Source organism: Peromyscus maniculatus, chromosome 15 (assembly GCF_049852395.1).
Source record: "Peromyscus maniculatus bairdii isolate BWxNUB_F1_BW_parent chromosome 15, HU_Pman_BW_mat_3.1, whole genome shotgun sequence".
NCBI lineage: Eukaryota > Metazoa > Chordata > Mammalia > Rodentia > Cricetidae > Peromyscus > Peromyscus maniculatus.
In genome coordinates, this window is record NC_134866.1 from 26740403 (window position 1) to 26761610 (window position 21208).

Below are 21208 nucleotides of genomic sequence, written 5' to 3' on the forward strand. Positions count from 1 at the left end.
TGTTTTTTAAAACTGCTCATGGGTGTAATACTGACAGAGTCTAGCCCTAACCCCAAGAAGGCGGACCCTTCTCAGCCTCCCTTCCACTTGCTGTGATGGTTTTTAAGAAAGTGAGTAGTCCTGGGCCAGCAAGATGGCTCAGTGAGTAAAGGCGCTCGAGCCGAGCCTGAGGGCTTGAGTTCAACCCTGGCACTCCGGGGGTGGGAGGAAAGAAGTGAATCTGCTCAAACTGTCCGCCAACTTACACACACGAGCCATGACACGGGCATCACACACACACACACACACACACACACACACACACACACACAGACATCACAGACACAGGCATCTCACACACACAGACATCACAGACACAGGCATCTCATACACAGGAATCACACACAGGCATCACACACACACACAGGCAACACACATACGCATCACACAGGCATCACACACACAGGCAACACACACACGCATCTCACAGGCATCACACACACACACAGGCAACACACACACAGGCATCGCACACACACAGGCAACACACACACAGGCATCTCACAGCCATCACACACACAGGCATCACACACACACACACAGGCATCTCACACACAGGCATCACACACACAGGTATCACACACACAGGCAACACACACACAGGCATCACACACACACAGGCATCTCACACACAGGCATCACACACACAGGCATCACATCGGCATCACCCACAGGCTTACAAAATAAAAACATGTAAAAAAAAAATATTCTTGCAGTGACAGAATCGCTTTTGATGGTACCCAGATGCCTTAGATAAATGAGACGCGGTGCTGGAAGCACAAACCTCACCAAAAGCTTCTCTGGGCCCCGGAAGGTGGAATGTCTTGCCCTTTTCTCCTTCGAGCTCCATCTTATGCAACGTGGTAGCACAGAGCCTGGGAAATCAAAACAGAGCAGAACAGAACAGGTCAGGAGTTCTGCTGTGGAATCCAGGGTAGAAATTTCTCAAAGAAACGAAGATGCTCAGGACCAGCAGAGCTATTCTACCCCTCCCCTGGTGGGCTGTGCGCACGCTTTATCTTTCGTTTGCTGCTTGGTGGCTTGTTTTTCTTGCCTTGCTGTTTCCATAAGTGGTGGTTTAGCTCCCTGGGTGACGTTTGCAGAGAAAGAGAAGGCCATGATCCTTGTTCCTTACTTAAAGTGCTCCTCCTTCCGGTTCTTGCCTACCAAGACTCTACAGTCCTCATCTTTGGAGGTTTTTTAATTGTGCCTCTTGCCTTCCATCACCTCTGCTTTCTCTGGGTGCTGATGTTGAGTGTTTCTTAGCTGTTAGCACTCCGAGTCAGAAAGTCAACTTTTGATTCATGACTTATCAGTAAAGCGTGCGCTCTCTCTCTCTCTCTCCCTCCTCTCTTTCTGATATTTGAAATTACTTCCCCTTGAAAGATATCTATTTACTTAATAAATATTTGCCTCCCTGGGCAGACATGTCTAATTCTTCATAACATTCCTCCCACCCATACTATGCCCAGCCACAGAAGTTTATCACGTGGCCTCACAGGTGCCCACAGCCAAGCCATTGTATGAGTCACCCTGCTCGGCAGCCAGCTCTACATCTCCATCCACAGTGAACATTTGCTGGTGTATTTCTCTCCTCTTACAGCCTTTATTATATCCCAGCATGAATTACTGTTCTTCTGTACATTTTACAATCCCCACTTCTGCATAATGAATACCTAGGAACCTTATACTATATTGACCTCAAGGAGACCCCCTCCTCCTCCTCTTCCTCCTCTTTCTCCTCCTCCTCCTTTTAGACAGGATCTCTCTATGTAGCTTTGACTGTCCTGAAACTCATTATATAGACCAGGCTGACCTCAAACTCACAGAGATCCACCTGCCTCTGCCTCCCAAGAGCTAGGATTAAAGGCGTGCGCCACTATACCCAGCGTGACAGCTCTAACTTTTTCAAGTGGATGGAATAGTATTGAGTATTTCATGGGATTTCCTCAAAATCACCCACAGAAATGAGTGGCATTCCAGTGTAAAAACATAACACACACTGTTCAAAGATCAGCAAGAGGTCCACGGCATCCAGTGCTTGGACTGGGCCTTTAGTCCCGTCTAAGGAACAGGACTTCTTTTATGAGAATTGTACTCACAGATGGCTTTGCGGTTGAGTGACGGGCACAGTTTCTGTGTTGGAACCCTTGGGCAGCAAGGGAGAGAGAAAGTTTGGAGGCAGACAGATGGATGTGGAGGTCTTTGCTGACCTCACTGAGAAGGAACAAGAGCCCACGCAGAAGAAGGGGCCAAGAAACTGGAAAGGTGAAGACCGAAGCGGGTAGAGGTGGTCAGTGGGGCGGAGCCAGTCTGTCATGTGAGTAGCTGGGTTCTTGCAGCAGTGGCCCTTTGGTGATGGGTGCAGAGGTTGAGGATGAAGTTTCCTGTCTTCTGTTGAAGCTGACTCTGAAGTCTGCCTTCCTCCTGAGTGCTATCATCACAGGGTTCTGTTCACCTTTAACCGGCTCCTATCATGGCCTCTTTCTCATTCCCTGCTCCCTCTCCTGGAGTCCCTGCTCTCAGCCGCTCTACACTCACAGCCTGTGACCCCCATAGTCCTCTGCCCACTCCCCACCCCCGAGGAACTCCAGGCCCACAAGCTGCCTCTCCTTCCTTTGTCCCCAAGCCATGTTCTCTCCTTCCATCACCACCAGGACCAACACAAGAAACCAAGGACAGACCTTTCCTTTCCTTCCGGGCAGCATGCTTGTTAGGAAAGCCTGACCTGAAGCCAACTTTAACGATGCTGAGAAGCCCCGTGATGGGTAGCGTGCCTTCCCTTTCAAGATGCACAGGCTTTACGATTTCATGCGAGTCTCTTATTGGTCTCATTTTAAAATGGAATTTTAAGATAAAAGCATGCAGTGTGGGTAAGTCTAGGGCCTCCTCAGCTATCTCCACACATCAGTCCCTTCCCCTACTTGCTCAGGCATGTTGCCTACAAATGCTCACAGCTTTAGGTGGAGAGATGGGGGAGGGGAGCCGAGCGTGACTATGCCACCAGATGCGGAGTCAGCAACTATGAAGGCCCGGGGGCTGACTGCGATGACCCGTCTCTGTTCCCCAGCTCTGCCTTTCTAATGTCAAAACAGCCACAGGCAGCAACTAAACCAAGGGCCATGCCAGTGTGCTCCGGGAATCCGGTGTTGAGCAGAGTTCAGCCTCCAGCAGGAGTTGGTTGTTTCTCCACACAGCACATCTGCAATTTCTTGTCAGACTCTTAAAGACATGCCCTTAGGACTAAGGCATGTAACTTGGAACACCCGGAAGCAAAGAATTCGGAGTACAGCTCCTGTTGGTCAGAAAGGCCCTGAGGGTCTTATACACAGAACCTAACAGTGAGCCAGAGTTGGGCCACAATGGTGCCCTTCTCTTGGCCTAAGCCTTCCTGGACTGGATGCCCAGTCAGAAGAGGCTTTGTCTAGTATCCCAATCCTCGGGAGACTGTGAGGTTTATGTAGGAGTGTGTTCATGCTAACTGACGCTGCTGGGCTAGGAACCTTTCACAGCTCATCCGCAACTTTCCTGCCGGGCCTCCCGCTTGCCCCCCCACCTCCCGCATGCCATTTGCTGATATTGTCATTTGTTTGTTTATTTATTTACTTTTGCAGTGCGAATCCAGAGCCCATGTTCTACCTCGCCTATGCCTTTTTTTCTTTTCTTTTTTAAATCAGGCCTTCCATCATGCTTTTAGAACCTCTTGAGTTTTACCTGTGTGCATGCACGTGCGCAAACACACACACACACACACACACACACACACACACACACACACTGTTCTCACTGTTCTATCGCTCTGGGTTTAGAGTAAAGCTCTCATGGTTGTACTGTCAGAGACCTGTCAGTGTGGGAGCTGTCCACCAGCTCCTGCTGAGGACTGACCCTTAGGACCCCTTTCACTTCCCAGTCCATAAAATCTAGAAAAGAGTTCCAGACCCCATGGGTTTCTCACCTACAAGGTAAGAGACACGACAAGCCATGAGCAAAGCTCATTTGACTGAGAATTCTGGTGTGCTTGTCTGCCACGTTTGAATCCTGCACTAAGGAGGGGACATGCTGGTTTCCCCTGCCATCATTTATATTTGTACTTAATTGAAAGTCCCTGAGAGTACTGTCCTCTTTCTAGGCAGGTCATACAAACCTACCTAAGAGGATCACACAGAGGCTAATAACGGATGACATTCCAGGGGTCTTAAAGGTGACTTCTTTACACAGCTTTCTACGTAACCAAAAAACTTACTGAATTTGTATGCATAAAATTATCTAAATAATCCCCATCACAGTCCTTTAAAGCCCATTCAGATTTGCTGGGGGTGGGGGTGATGAATGGGCAGAAACTGGAAACAGGCTCACACAAAACAAGGGCAATATTATTTCACTTGCAGAGCCACAGCTTGGATGTCTCCATGGACATCAACTCTAGCCCTTCCCCCGCTGCATCTGTGGGTTTCTGAGCTGTGCACACTCCCTATGCTCTGCAGGTACCGGAGCACACGGGGATGACAAATTGGTCTCTCTGCATTTACTGTTTTTCTCTTCAGTTCCAAGCTCTTCATTTGGATGGAGAGCAATGGTCCAGCCGAGGGGTAGAGTCATTTTTAATTTCTGCATGCAAGTCATGGGACTCCTTACCACTCGGGGCTGATTAGACTGTGTGCGGGAACACACACTGTTTCTCTGATTTCCTCTCTATGAATGGTTATTCATTTTCGGCCCTGGCCTCTCTGATGGCCATCTGGTTCTCTTTTGGTCACTCACACATCTGCCCCAGAGATTTGGAAAATGGGCTTCATTTAGCAGCCTTGAAACCATCTTCCTGTGACTGAAGCAGGAAAGGGAAATCATGTTATTCTGTCCTGTGGATTCTGACCAGTGGGTGAACCAACCCAGCTTCCCTTGGGATCCAGAGCTGAGATGTCTTCTGTCACATCTGCAGATTCCTTTTTTTTTTTTTTTTTTAAGTGGTGGGAACAGTAAAAAACCCTAATGTGAATTAGGAGCGACCATTTCTCCTGAGGTTTTCCTTGGGACCAGGCATGCTTGTACAGTGGAAAAGCTGGAGATAAAAGTCATGTTGTTTGTTTGTGAGGCCTCTGAAGCCAGCTGAGGAGGACAGATGATGTTTAGGAGCCAAATGTTAGATGAGTCACAGTGTTCTCAAGTAACTGCTTCAAACAGCATCCACAGAACACCGCTAAGGAATAGACATTAGCTTAGACCCAAGGGATCAATTCCTGGGTAACCGTGAGCAGTTTTCCTCTGCTCCCACAAATGAAACCTTGATGCCCATGGCTTGTCTTATTCAAAAGTGATGCTTTTTTTTTCCCCCAGCACTGAGGACCGAACCCAGGGCATTGTGCTTGCTAGGCAAGTGCTCTACCACGGAGCTAAATTCCCAACCCCCAAAGTGATGCTTTCTGGTGGTTGCACAGTAAGAGAAAATGTCAGTGTAATAAAGATAATCAAGTGAATGCTGACCAACCTAAATCCCCTTTTGCAGTGTAATCTAAAGAGGTTAAGGATCAGGCGAGAGTAATTGTCATCTAAATTTAAATTTCCTTGACCTTTGAGTTAAAAAACAAAAGCAAGACAATATAAAAACACTTTAGCGGCCTTCTTTGATCTCTCCTGTGTCGTATTTTGTTCCATTTTACCTAATGAGATTCTTGATGTTGTATGCAGAAAAGAAGATGGTTTTTCCAACAACTGTAGGCTAGACTGCTTCCCACTGAAACACGCAAGCAGGGTTCTTCAGCTCCAACAAGGCTGGACTTGTTAGTCTCACGTATTTTCTACTTTTCAGTGAAATGTAAATGAGCCAGAGTGCTGTGGACTCATAACTGTGTCACATTATTAGCCCTGTACCCTTGACATTAAAGGGGGGGGGGGGCAAACTCTAACCTATGGACAGCGTTTGTTCCAGATGAACTCTTGTTCCTGGGACTTTCTTTAACTTTTTCTAGGACAGTTTCAAGAACTGTTAAAATGTCAGCTTGAAAGTGTTTTCTGCAGAAGACGTGCAATTTCAGGTCAGACTGTCACTGATGGTACTACAACTGGGTTTCAGCTTTCTCTGGTCTCGGGTGTAGGATTCAGTCCCAGAGCTTTCGGGTTACATCAGCCCCCCCCCCCCCCCCCTTTAAGTCTTGCGGTGCAGAAGGACTCACAGAGAAGGACACACTGCAGACTTGCACCACAGGTGAGGACCCTGTTCATGGGCAACTGCAATCTTTCCTGATGAGCTTGAAGTAAAGCTGACTAGCCTTTGCTCGAGAGAGGGACATTATCTTCTCTTTGCTTCATAGTAAGCAAGCTACATCTTCCTCCTGGGACACTATTTCAAGTCTGTTCACCCAGGGTAAAATCCAGTCTATGCTTCGCTTACCAGAATGCAAAAGCCCTTGGTGATAGCTTGTAAAGAAAAGTTGAGGATGAAAATGTGCCTCGGGGGTACAGGGGGGGAGGGGGACGGGACACTCTGAAACCAAATCATCAGTTGGCTTGGTGTCCTGCATCCTGTGTGGATCGCGCCTCTGGTGGCTCCTCCGTGTTCTGAGGAGCAGGGATTTTCAGTCCTGGGCCACGTTTTCCATGTTTACTGCCACTTGGCCGAGAATTAGTGAGACTGAAGATGGAAGTGTCTCCTTCCCGCCCCATCTGGGAAAACGTGCTCTGCAGATGGAGTCCTGAGCCAGACCCGCCCTGATGGTCCTTCAGTCCCTGACCTGCAGCCTCTCACCTGATCCTTGAGACTCATCTTGCCTCAGGTTTAAGTCTTGTAGGGGTTGGGCAGAATTGCTTTCTGCTGTACATTTTTAGTCAGTAATTGGCGGCCTCATGTGTTTCATATCCTTCCTCTTTGAATTTCTTTTTTACCTCCTGCTTCAATCAATTTTTTTTTTCTTCTTTCACAGCTCTGCTTTGCCCAAGTTCAGATGCCTTTCAGATATTTCTTCCCTTCCTTTGGTTTGGGGCTCAGATGTCTTATTGCTAAAACACTAATCTAGATTCTGTAGGGCGGTTGTGGAGAAGTAATCAGTGAGCCCTCTAGTTGATAAAGTAGCCTTTGTTCAAATGCATGCTGAACATCGCTATCAGCTGAGAGCCAGCCACTGCCCAGGAAGTAGTCCCTGTCCACCAGCACCATGTTCTGCCCTCGAGGCACCCTGCTTGCTCCCCTGTCCTGTTCACTACCAGGAGAGCAGCATCAAAAACTGTATCCCTTTTAAATTCACTCAAGAAGTTGTTTGGTTTTCTGGTCATCTTGGGAACTCCCCTGAAAAGCTACTCGTTCTGAGCTCTGATGTGCTCTCTTCCCGAAGCCTCTTCCTAAAAAGCTTTCGCCTTCACTTTTAGAAAATTACTGGCCTCATTTTCTGGGCCTGGGATCCCATTCTTTTCCCTCTAGTATGTGTGTGTGTGTGTGTGTGTGTGTGTGTGTGTGTGTGTGTGTGTGTGTGTGTGTGTGTGTGTTTTCTCTGGGTGCTGGGGATAGAACCTGGGACAATGCTCCACCATGGAACACACTACTAGCCCTCGGGCAAACTCCTTAGATCTCAGTTCTTCTCGAACCCAGGACTTAGCAGAGTGAATGCCCCCTGAACTTTGGGTGCCAGTTTGGAGAGCCCTTAGGCAGTGGGGTGCCTCTTTCCCCCAACTTCCCCTCACAACTGTTCAATCTGTTCTCTCGGAGCTAGATCCTTAGAGTTCAATGCAAACCTGGCCGTTCTGCCTACATGTTCTGGGAATTCACTTGCGATAAAAATTGCCTTCTTTTTTTGTACAGTATTGTTTTAGCTATCCTGGATTTTTTGTTTGTTTGTTTTGTTTTTCCATATAAAGTTGAGTATTGTCCTTTCAAATTCGTGAAGAATTGTTGAGATTTTAATGGGGATTACATTGAATCTGTAAGTTGCTTTTGGTAAGATTATCATTTTTACTATGTTAATCCTACCGATCCATGAGCATGGGAGATCTTTCCATCTTCTGATATTTTCTTCAATTTCTTTCTTTAAAACTTTCAAGTTTTTGTCACACAGGTCTTTCACTTGCTTAGTTAGAGTTACACCCAAGATATTTTGTTATTTGAGGCTATTGGAAAGGGTATTGATTCTCTGATTTCTTTCTCATCTCATTTATCATTTGTATATAGGAGGGCTACTTATTTTTCTTTTTCTTTCTTTCTTTCTTTCTTTTTTTTTTTTTTTTTTTTTGGGTTAATCTTGTATCCAGCCACTTTGACTAGTTCCCTGGTAGAGTTTTTGGGGTCAATTATGTATACTATCATATCATCTGTGAATAATGATACTTTGACTTCTTCCTTTCCAGTTTGTATCCCCAGATTTCCTTTAGTTGTCTTATTGCTCTAGCTAGGACTTCAAGTACTATATTGAATAGGTATGGAGAGTGTAGACAGCCTTGTCTTGATCCTGATTTTAGAATTGCTTTGAGTTTCTCTCCATTTGGGTTCATGGGGGGGGGGGGCGATGCCTGGATCTCCTTGAGAAGGGCAAATAGAAGCAATTTCATGAGTGGAATGAGGGTGGGTGGGGATGGGGACATAAGTGATCAGGTGTCAAGGGGGGAGTACGGAAAGAGACTACTGGAAATGGGGGATGGGCACCTGGGGGTCAGGTGAAAACTAGGTACAAGGGAATCTCCCAGGAATCTACAAGGATGACCCCAGCTAACACCCCTAGAAATAATGGTTACATAGCCTCAACTGGCCCTTGCCTGTGACCGGATTGGTGTCTAGCCCAATTGTCCTCGGAGAAGCTTCATCCAGCAACTGAGGGAAACAGATGCAGACTCACAGTCAAACGTTAGGTGGAGTTTGGGGATCCTGCAGAAGTGGGGGAGAAAGGATTATAGGAGTCAGAGGAGTCAAAGACACCACAAGAAAACCCACAGAGTCAACTAACCTGGGCTCATAGGGGCTCACAGAGACTGAACCGACAACCAGGGAGCCTGCATGGGACTGACCCAGGCCCTCTGCACATATGCTACATATACACATAGCTTGGTCCTCTTGTGGGACTCCTAACAGTGGGGACAGGGGCTGTCCCCAACCCTTTTACTGACTTTTGGGACCCTTTTCCTCATCCTGGGTCACCTTGCCCAGCCTTAATACATGGGGAGGTGCTTAGTCATACTGAAACTTGATACGCCATGTTTTGTTGATACTCATGGGAGACCTGCCCTTTCCTAAACAGAAACAGAGGAGTGGATTTGGGGGGTAGGAACAGGGGAGGTGTGGGGAAGAGGCAATGGGAGGAGAGGAGGGAGGAGAAACTGCATCCAGGATGTAAAATTAATTAATTATTTAAAATTGCCTTCTTAGCTCTTACATTTGCAGTAATTTGATGGCAATCCCCGCCTCCATGTTCAGTCCTGAAACATGGCATCTTCCCTTCGGGCTCCCACTTCTCTTTATGTAGTCTCAAACCTGCTGTCTGTCTGTGGATGCGAGGCTGAAATGAGTATTCCGCCATCTAGAGCTTACCGTGTACCATGAGCCATCTAATCTAGAGACACTGAGACCTGCCTTGGGAGGGGAAGCTTGAGCCGTGTGTGTTTTGTTTTGTTCCTTCAACTAAAGCTACCCTTCGCCGGGCGGTGGTGGTGCACACCTTTAATCCCAGCACTCGGGAAGCAGAGGCAGGTGGATCTCTGTGAGTTCAAGGCCAGCCTGGTCTCCAAAGCGAGTGCCAGGAAAGGCGCAAAGCTACACAGAGAAACCCTGTCTCAAAAAACCAAAAAAAAAAAAAAAAAAAAAAAAAAGCTACCCTTCACCACCCCACTCCCACCCCCAAGGACTTTAGATCCCTGCTAGTGCATGCAAGTGCACTCACTAAAGCCTCACACTAATCCTAGAAGGAATCTTATCCCTTTCAAAGTAAATGCAGTCATTTCCACTTTGCATAATGAAGGAACAGCCTTGGGCATCAGCGCTTTGTTAATGTATCATGGGCACCATACATGCTGTCACCCGCCATACATGGCGCATGCTTCCTCCGCATATGCTTATATATTGAGGGACAGGTTTCCATAACTGCTGATTCGAATGTGTGTATTCTTAGAGTGCCATTCTAATGAGCCTCCCTCCGTTTGTCTGCTAGACATCTGAGAAGTTTTCATTTTCCTATTCTCTGTCTTGGGGGTGAACTGGGAGGGGGCGAAGGAGAGTGGAGGACCCTGCAGCTTGGTCCAGCTTCCTTCCAAGCTGCTTCCATTTGATGTAGGGTAACAGGGTGTTCCAGAGGCCTTGCATTCCTTTCTTAAGCCTGGGTCTTTCAGGACTGAGGGAGCTATTCTGTGACTCTGTGGCTTAGTCATTCCTTGCCCTTAAGAATCTCCCTCAGAACCAGCCTACGGTGGACACCTGCAAACATCACTTTGCCCTCAGCACCTGTACCTGGTTCAGGGATGCTCTGTGGGCAGCTTGAGCTGTGGGGGTTCCCTGTGCAAAGTGGATTGCTGCTCGGCTTTCTCTAGTCCTCACTTAGGGTTCAGGATAGATCAGATCTTTTCTGTCACATCCAACGATTGCTTATTGGTTTCCAGAATATTCTCATACTCGTTCATTCATATTCTTTCTCGTTCTCTCCCTCCCGCTCTTTACCCTTTCCTCGACTGGATAGGGAGGTTTTCAGAGGGAAGCCTGCCTCCGTGAATCAGAAACCTACATAGTAGATTTAATGCTCCCCTGCAGCCCATATTTCAGATGGGGACACGGACACTCACAGAAGTTGACATGAATTACTAATAAAAAGGACACAGCCGGGATGTGTACCTCACAGCTGGGTTCTCTGCTCACCTCCCTCCCCGCAAAACCTGAAGCTGAAACTGCTTCTTCACTAAGAGAGAATTTCACAAATCGTCGGATAGGCGAGGGTCTGCCACAGGGCCTTGAAAGTTCTATTTGGTTCCAAGAGTATAAGAGCATTGCCTTTGTGCAAATTGGAAACTGCTGGGTTGAACTGAGGTGTTTCCGAAGAACTTCCTGCTAATTTACTTCGAGAACAGCTACAAATGTCATTTTCAGAGCGGGCTCCTTTGTTCTTTGGCTATGGAGCAGGGAACACACACAGCAAAAGGATTCTCTTAACTCGTTGGGCGTTTCCATACACAGGACTAAGGGAAGGCCCATTGTAGTCAAAAATCATACTTTGTACTCTGCTTCCTGCTAGAATGTGGAGCTAATGTGTCTCCAAAGCCCACTTCCTGTTCATTGAGTTCCAAGTCATATAATGTGACAAACCAATTTTCTGTTAGGGTAAGAAATGGTCCTCCTCGAATTCAGAACCCTTTTGCTTTTGTCTAAATAAAGCCTGTGTTGGAAACTTAACCCCCTGTGTGGGGTTGGGAGGGAGGGCCTGGTTTTTCATGGAAGGATCATGTCACCTTTGCATCAGACTATTTACCATGAATCGGGTTTTCAGAAGGGCAAGTTGGGCCCTGTGGTCTTTTGCCCGGGGGGTTGGGGGGGTGACATAAGACACCTTCAACATTGGATTCCCTAGCACCCAAAATAACAAAAGTTCTGATGTAAGTCTTCACTCTTGCCTTGATCTCAACTGGATGTCCTTTAAAGTGTTTTGTGATGGATCTAGAGCCATTCACGTTTTAGCCACAGCTCACTGTAAGATGTCCTTGGCATCAGAACTCTCACAGCTTGTAAGTCATAGAAACTAAATATCATTTCATTCTTTGTTGCATTGGGAGATTAAAGGGAGGGGCGGGGAGAGCATTGTTCTTGAAGGCTTTGACTGACCCATTTATCTCTACTTTGAAATCTCGCCCTCAGCTTCTGCAAATGAATGCTCATTGCATCTTTCTGGCATCTCCAGGCTTTAGCTCTGCTCTAGAATTTGCATGTCATTTCCAGAATCACTCTGATTCTGCAAAAGGCCTGGGGATGTGTTGGAATGATGGAGGCGAGCAGAAGAAAGGCATTTCTAACTCCAGAGTGAGGGCCTGCGGGCAGGGGGTTCTTCCTTGACGTAAGCAGCTCTGCCCGGCTGTCTGTTGCTTTTGCTCTTGGCCCCCACCCATTCAATAGCCCCAAAGCCACCGTGGACTTGCAAGCAGAGAGCACGTTTTCCTTTGGCCAAGCCACAAGCCTAAGCCTGCTGTGAGAATTGCTGTTCACAATGGAGATGCCTCTTTCCGTGGCGTTCTTTGTCTCTCTGAATGATTCCTGTTTGCATGGTTCTGGTCCCGTTGTCTAGATGGTTTTTTTTACTGCATCAAGGTCAGAATTTGAGGTTGGCAAAGGTACCCATCCCTCTGGAGAACCTCTAAAATAGCCCTCAGGATTCCCTTCACAATCTAGCCCTGGACACCTGCCTGCCCCCAACACTGTAAACTAGTGAGGCAAGTTCGTTATCTTTGTTTATCATGACAGGATTCGCTTTCCTCCCCAATGCCCCTTCCAAAACTTCTGCCCACATCTCTTTATCTGCCATCCTGTGTTCATTCTTGTCTGAGAAGATACTTGAACCCAAAGAAGAAAGGGAATTTCCAAACCTGCAGACTACATATAAAGCTGATATAAATGATCACCTCATAAAAGACGAGTCATTTGGGAGATGGCTCTCAATGGCTTTTTTATAATTTACACACTGAATTAGATATACATATGCCCTTTGCAGCTCTGTGTGCAGTTCTTAGCATGAGCTTATCTATTTTAATATGAGGCTTCCCCCCCTCTAGAACCTCAAGGGAAAATAACATTCCAAGGGGGAGCATATTATTTGATATAGTTAACACATTTTAAATTTATCCCTTGAATTTGGTGGGGGCTGTAAATGTTCACACACACGTGTGTACATGTAGGTGCAGGCAGGCGTTCACAGGCGTGTATGTTTGCAGAGACTAGAGGTTGAGACTGGCTGTCTCCCTCAACAGAGCTCTGCCTTTGTTTTTGTTTGTTTGTTTTATTTTGTTTTGTTTTTATGGAGTTATTTTTATTTTTATTTACATGTTTGCTGAGTGGTTTCTTGAGCCCATTCAACTTATTTTTTGAGACACTATCTCTCAAAAAGCTCCAGAGACTTGCCTCTCTCTACACACCTCCTCCCCCACCCTCCTTCCCAGTCCCTCTTGCCCCTTCATGCTGGAGTTAGACTCTGGCCACCACTCTGCTCTTTCCATGGGTTCTGAGGATCTAAACACACATGCTCAGGCTTGCGTGAGAGGCACTCTATTGACTGAGCCGTCTCCCCAAGACCCCTTCCCCCCAACATTTTAACAAAGATTCTCAAACACCCAGGTCTCCCGTTCCAATCTACTATGTACGTTTTAGCAGGGTTAGCTTTTCTGGCCTGCCAGACACCACAACCTTTGGGATGATCTTCTCTGAATCGCTTCCTGGAATCAGATGGGAAGCATGGCCTACAGACATTTGGGCTGACAGACACTTCCACAGAATCAGGCGTGTGGTACACACAAGGCTGGGTGGGCTGAAGGAAGTACACTCAGGGGGCCACATAGCATTTCAGTCCCTGTGGGCTCCGTGTGCAGCGAGAGCCCCCAGAAGATTAACTTGGAGACATTGTAGTTCAACAAAGCCTGTGCCTGGAGGTGGAAACATCCAGCGTATGCAGTCCTATACAGTACATGGTACACGACAATAAAGGACTGTGTTGCTCATTGATGCATTTTCTATACTAAACTTCCTATCCTCATTTTAGAGTCAGTTTCTTATCTTAAAAGGTGACTGTAAAATGTTGTGCCTTGAGCTGGTCTCTTGACAGTCCAGAGCACCCCAGCCCCACCCCCAGATTGCCCTTGATCATCCATGTCTCACAGTGTACTCTTTGGTATTTTCATAATGGCAAAATTGCCTTAAACCAGAACATGTCCCCAACTGTCACTGACACAAATCTTAGTTTTAGCAACAGGTTTGGATTTCTGCTTTAACTTTTGTCTGTGGCAACCTGCATCATACAAAAGGCTCTGGGCCATGAACCAGGGAGACTTGGACTCTCAATCTAACCTTGCCTCTGGCTACCCTGGGGGGTGACCTTGACCAGGTTTTTCCCAGGTAAAATGGGAGTGGAAACAGCCCCAGGGGTCCTTTCCAGTTTGAAATCTTCCTGGTGCCTTTGAACTTGCCAGCCTGTGGCACTCCGGTTATCTGAAGGGTGGAGTTTTCATCCTGTGAACCATCTCTCTCTCTCTCACATGACGTCTGGATTGCTGCTTCTCCAGCCTGCCTGAGATAACTCCTTGGGGGCCCGGCCTCTCCCATCAGCTCTATGCTCTGCTTTCTAGATGCCGGAGTCAGAAGAATCCCAGGACGTAGGCAGCTCTGAGGAATCCCAGGGGAGCTTGGAAAGTCCCAAACAAGGCAACAGCAAAATGAAGCTTAAGAGTCGTCTCTCAGGTAAGTGTCAGCCCTGGATGTGGGGAAGCGGCCCCATTAAAAGCGTGAACACTTTGGGGAGAGAGTGGTACCTTGCTCAGGCTGGCCTTCAGCTTGTCACGTGCCCCAGACTGGCCTGAACTCGAAATCCTCCCGCCTCGTCCTCCTGAGTGGAGAGCTACCAGGCTGGCACCTGGGAAGATGAACCGTTTATCTCCTCAAACTCTCAGAACTGTTTCCCTCCAGTGGGGCATGCCCAGGCAGAGCAGCTCCATGAAGTCTCGCTGCCCACAGGGCTATTTTATTTTGAAAACTTAAAAAGTGCCTGTGTGTCTGTCTGTTGAACCTTCAGTCTCCTGAGTGTTTATCATTTATCTTAATGAGGTTTCAGGTGACCCTTTCAATGTCCACTCTTGGGTGGCCCATATTCTCAACATGCACACGCTCCCAAAAAACTCTGAGCCTGCTAGAACAATCAGTAAAAAGATTTCATCTCACATCAAATTTGCATCTCAGCTAAGCAGGAAAAATGGCGGAGGAGGTTGCAACTTCCAGAACTGATAGATACCATGTTCCACATGTACTGGATACTTCCCTAGATGGCCTGGCCTGTGCTCTGGGGGACACAGCAGAAGACACATGCAGAAGCACTTTTGCCTTGTTGGATACTTTTTTCCCACCAAAAATAAAAATTCATGGCTGTGCTATATGCAGATACCTTCTGGGAACTAGGGAGTTGGCTCAGGGGGTCAAGTACTAGTTAACTAAGCTGGGAGATCTGAGTTCAGATCCTCAATACCCACATAAAAGCCAGATTTGACACACTTCTGTAATCCCAGCACTGGGACAAGGGTGTGGCAGAGATAGGTGAATCCCCGAGGACTCACTGGCAAGCCATTCCAGCTGAAAGAGCAAGCTGCCGGTTTAGAGAGGGACCCCGGCTCAAACACAAAAGTGAAGACCAAAAGGGAAGATGCCCGCCATCAACCTCAGGCCTTCACAAGCATATGCAGATGCAAATGCAGCTGCGTACCCCCACAAATACACCACACACAAAAATAAATGTGTATAGACAGCAAATACCTGACCGGTTCCATATGCACATGTATATACTGCAGTTATGTGCACATCTATCACACACAGTAAATTAGATAATACCTAATGTCGACCTCTGACCTCTACACACACTGTATGGGTTTGCATATTCCCATGCATGTGCACACATGCATGCATATAACACTAACATACAAGAGATGTACTGGATGCATTACTGTCTACTCATTACTATCATGCCCAACTCTCCCTGCATTTAAAAATGCACTGAAGCATTTTTGTGGTCTCCAAATGTGGCATGGGCTCCTGGCACAGTGCCTACAGGCCTCGTAGATAACTTGGCTCCAGCCACCCACTCACAGGCATTGGGAAAGGGAGGTGGAGCATAGCTTTGGGCCCTTGGCAGTTGGTAACCTTGCATCCTTAGGTTGTTTTTCAACCTCCTTCAACCTCTATCCCCACAGCTGCCCAAGAGTCGATACCCTGACTTTGAAAGATGGTTGGTTTTGTCTCATCGTGTATTTATTTATTGCTGCAGATGGGCGTCTCTGTCGTCCTTACATGGTGGGTAGGCTCGTGCGTGCCGTGGCACAAGTATGGAGCCCAGAGGACAATTTGGAGTTGGTTCACTTCTTCTACTTGTAACTGAACCCAGGTCATCAGGATCGTACAGTGAGGGCTTATACCACAGAGCCGTCTGGCTGCCCTCAAGTCCTATTTTTAACCCTCATAAAATCACCCAACACAACCCATAGTGTGTCAACTTCCCCTCGTACATCATTTTCTTCTTCTGCACCCTGATCCCTGGCAAGAAAAGGGATGATGCTGTCAGTCAAGAGTTTCTGCCCCCCATCATCTGACCCTCTGCTGCTGCGTTTATTCTCGGAGAAGATAAATAGCCAGGGACCATAAAGTCTGCTAAAACTCTATTTACAAATATCAGTTATTTTATTGATAATTAGGGAGAATTAGGCAGCATTGTGTTAGGTTGATTCTTTTTTGGCAAAATGTATGTCCTCAGGTAGAGGCTAGAAGCTAGATGGCATTAGGTAGAAGAAGGTGCTCACCTGGAGCCAATAAGCCGCTCCCCATGAGCTGAGAGAGACCCTTTAAATCCTATGTGAACAAGGGCGGAGAGGAGGCAGTGGTAAGCGTGGCAGAGTTAACCCACACTGTAATCAGTCCCCAGGGAGGCCCTGTGAGTTCTCGGGAGGTACAAGGATCTTTGAAACCACCGCAGTTACATTCCTTATTTTATAGATGAGATCAGAGCAGCTAAGGAAGTCCCAAAGGTCACTCACTGGGTTGGAGCCAGGAAAAGGACCTATGTGCCAGACAGTTCTTCCCACCACTGGCTTCCTGGGGACAGTGAAAAAAAATTCTGTCTCCTACCCGGCTGAAGAGTTTCTAGATTCCGATGGGAGTGGGAATGTAGTTCAGAGACCTTCTAATTTTTCTAACTACGTCTGATTTTTTTTTCTATGTCCATATTGTCAATTTGGAACCAGCCACACCTTTAGCTGATCACCAGTCCGGGGTGGGCCAGTGTTTACCACACGGAGATCTCATCTTCTTCTCAAGCCACCCAAACCTGTGATAGGGGAATGTGGAGGAGGGGAGGAAGCAGGCGCAGGCATCAGTTGGAACTGGGTTCAGTTTCCGGTCCTGCCCCTGAGACAAGTGACCTGGGACCAGTGACTTCTTTATCTGTGAAAGGAGGATTACACTGTGCACTTATTCTCTCAGTAGATGTGGGAGCCTTCCATGCGTCCAGCCTTTTGGAAGACTGATGAGAGAATGTGGTCCGCACAGCCACTCCAAAGCCTGACAGCAATGGACTCTTCCCTCAGACCCGCCCATTCATTGTGTTTATTGTTGAAGTCATTAGAATTATGGTCATTTTCATTCTTATTGTTCTTGCGTCTTTCCCTCTCAAGAGGGAAACAAAAGTTTGAATGGCCACAGACAGGAATGCCTTCGTGAGAACTTTTAGTCCCCAGGGAAGGCAACCCACACGTACACATGGTGATGGCCTGGATAATACGTACATACAGGCAGCTCAGTGGCCGGAGTCTCTCTGGATTGTGGTGCTAAACAAGGCATTCGGAAGCAGAAGGATAAGGAGGGCGGAGACCCGGGTGTAGAAGACTGGAGACCCGGAGGAGAAGAATGGGAGATTTTCCAGGCAAGGGGGTGGGACAGACGAAAGACACTTTGGATAAGTGTTTTTAATCCTCTCTCATTTGAAAGGCCTAATGTAAATCTGATGGCAATAATGATTCAGTCCAGTAAAGCTTGGCAAGAGTGCCCAGGGGGAAACCCTCAGGCTGTTGAGGTGAGAGGTGATGGTGTGCACAAAGTTGGGTAAACTCATATTTATATCCCGGTTCTGGAAATGAGTAGAGAGAGGAACACATCCTTGACAGCCATCAGGATAGAGCAGATTCGTCGGGGAGGGTGGGAAGGGATAAAACTGGCAGCTTAATCTGCAGACATGCTAAAAAAGCTTGGGGAACGGGCCATTGGCCGCACTGTGACCTGCTTCACTCGAAGGACATCTACATATAGGAGTTATTCATTTTTAATATGAATGTATGTGTGTCTGTCTGTGCCCAAGGTGAGGAAGGTGGGGGCTCTCTGAAGCTGGAGTTCCAGGCATCTGTGAGCTGCCTGGTGTGGGTGTTGGGGATCAAACTCTGCTCCTCGGCAAGGACAGTATGTGCTCTAACCACTGGGCCATTTCTCCAGCTCCATACAGAAGGTTTTAATACCATGGCATCCTCACTTGTCTGTCTTCCAGATCTGGATGTTTGTTTCATATTCTGGAATGAGTCACTGTGGTATTCGCGTATCAGGGTATTATCAGTGGATGCTACCGTGTGTGGTTTCTCTTCTGTTGATGACAAGCGCCTCCCTGTCAACCCAAAAGGAATTTTCTTCTAATAAATCTTTTTCAGATGAGTAAGCATGCCAAGAAAGATTAATCTGGCCCATGAATTACTAAGTTATGAATTATTTAAGCGCGTGTATGGGGTTCCAGCCATTTCCATGAGGGCTTTGCCTCGTCTGGCTCCAAATTGACTAAAGCAACATCGTTTGTCTTTTCACAGAACATTTTTCTAACATTCTAGCCCAAGTTTCTCTTCCTGCCTACCTCTTTTCTTGCCAGCAGGGCTCTCCTTTAATTTCAGTACTTTTGATTTATCCATATTAACCTCTTAAGTTTGTGATCTTTTTAAATGCAGAATTTTCCTTGGTTGCAAAGGGATTTCAGATGTTTGAAAATCTACTTCAAAAAGTTGATATTTAGCTTTTGAAAAGTTAAACTTTAAGTGACACCCATTAGCTGTAACAGCACCATATCATTATTAAGAACTCAGCAACACGTGGCTTTTAGAAATCTACCATTGTCTTGTCTTAGTCCATGAAAAACTTAGAGACACTTCTAGATGGATATTGGACACCATCAAATGAGTCAATTCACGGTCTAGGAGAAATCAGTTCACCAGAGATTCAGTGTATGGAGCTGGAGAGATGGCTCTGTGGTTCAGAGCACATACTGCTCTTATCTCCTTTCAGTTTCCAGCACTCATATAAAGTAGACTTACAACAGCCCATAACTCCAGCTCCAAGGGATCCAATGGCTCTGTCTTTACAGGCACCCTCACTTATGTGCATATACCTGTACACAGACACACAATTAAAACTAAATCTTTAAAAAACATCAATATGTGTATTCAAGTAAGCACATAAATAATATAAATAGTATAGTGATTTATAGCTTTATTCATATGTAATTGAGCTGTCATTTCAGATATGTATACTCTAAATCAGTGCTTTTAAATCATTACAGATTTTGTGAACATAGTTCATGGTAGAGTGCCTAGTTTGCAACATGCATACAATACCCCATATGTATACATATATACATGTATATGTGTATGTATGTGTGCGTGTATATATATATATTAAATTATTGCAAAAGTTTCTTAAATAGGATATAAGAGCATCAATTATAAAAGTAAAAGCTGATTTGCAGTCATGCTTGCAAAATTAGTTTGGTCCACAATGGGCAACATATACAACTATGTTGCACATGTAATTATATTGCATAGTGATATCATGGCCATCCATGATGGTCAGTTTGAATTGTCACAGTTGACACAATCTGGAATCAACTGGAGGGATTCCAAATGAGTGATTGTGTAGATGAGGTTGGCCTCTGGGTACGCCTGTGAGAGATTTGCTTTATTGGGTTAACTCAGGTGGGAAGATCCACCCTGGGTGGGGTGGTAGCATTTCACGGGCTGAGCACTAGCATGCATGCATTGTTGCTCTCTGCTCCTGACTGGATGTGATATGACAAAGCTCCTCCCTGGGACTTCTCCGCCATGATCAACTACAACCCGGAACCATGAGCTAAATAAACCCTTTCCCTCTAGGTTGTCGGGGTATTTATTAAAGCAACTAAATCTAGATTGTATGATATCTAAAATGATAGAAAAGAAACTCTGACACCATCTTATTTTGTATAAACACACTCCTCACTCCCCAAAACACCCTGTCATTAAGCCATAAATGGCTAATATCATCTTGTTAAATTATGACTTTTTTTATTTGCCAGAAAATACCATTAAGACAATAGAAGACACAGATGTGGAGAAAATATTTATAATTCATAGATTCCACAAAGGATTCATAATCTCACATATTAAAATTAAAAGAAAAACTTCCTAAAAATCAATAAGAAAAATCTAATGAAAGAATGGACAGGGGCTGGAGAGATGGATCAGAGGTTAAGAACACTGGCTGCTCTTTCGGAGGTCCTGAGTTCAATTCCCAGCATCCATATGGTGGCTCACAACCATCTGTAATGAGATCTGATGCCCTCTTCTAAAAAATAAATAAATAAATGTTTAAAAAAATAAAAAGTAATAAAAAAAAAAGGATGGACAGAAAATTTAAACAGACACTTTACAAAGGGACCGGCCAATGGCTGTATACACAGAAGTATGAGGTCATCAGTGGAATGAAAATTGAAAACCACAGTAAGATCCCATTGTGCGCCCAGGAGAATGACTGACATTTAAGACTGATAGCGAGCAGGTGACACGGAGGAGACAGAGTCCATCCTGCAGGTAACAGCAGTGCAGAAGTGTGTCAGGAGCCAGCACCTCCACAACTACATATCGTTAGGAAGATCTTCCGTTCACAGGAGGCCTGCCTGGGAATACAATAGCTGTAGCCTTGAGCAGGAGTCAGCAAGCTATAGCCCAAAGAGGTATGCGTGGCCCAAAATGCTTTCTACATTTCTAGTGGATTGTTTATAAAAAGTAATGTGTGGCAAAGCACAAAAACAAAAATGTGCTATGTATACCAACACACACACACACACACACACACACACACACACACACACACACACTTACTACTGTTTCACATCTAAAGCTGGAAACAAGCCAAAGTCCTTCAACAATAGAAGGCATAAAATGTGTGATTGTACAATGAAATGTTATGCAGAATGGAAAAGAACAAACTGTTGGCACATAAACAGCATGGTTGCCTCTCACAAACATGTTAAGGATAGGCAAGTCAGCTTGGTGAGTAAAGGTTCCTACCCATAATGCTAGTGACCTGAGTTCCATTCCCAGGACCCACATAGTGGGAGGAGAGATCTGACTCCAGCAAGTTGTCCCCTGACCTCTACATACACACCACAGCACGTGGGCCCCAACATGCATACGT

At 46.2% G+C, this 21208-nt stretch overlaps 1 protein-coding gene across 6 annotated transcripts in view; it reads left to right on the top strand.

The window, feature by feature from the left end:
• Nucleotides 1–21208, top strand: part of Pdzd2 (PDZ domain containing 2) — a 384162-nt gene that overhangs the window by 301969 nt on the left and 60985 nt on the right. For all 6 annotated transcript variants that reach the window (XM_076551730.1, XM_076551729.1, XM_015995051.3 and 3 more), the window contains one exon: nt 14320–14431. In XM_076551730.1, the coding sequence (XP_076407845.1) occupies nt 14320–14431 (112 nt within the window). The remainder of the gene's footprint in view (nt 1–14319; nt 14432–21208) is intronic.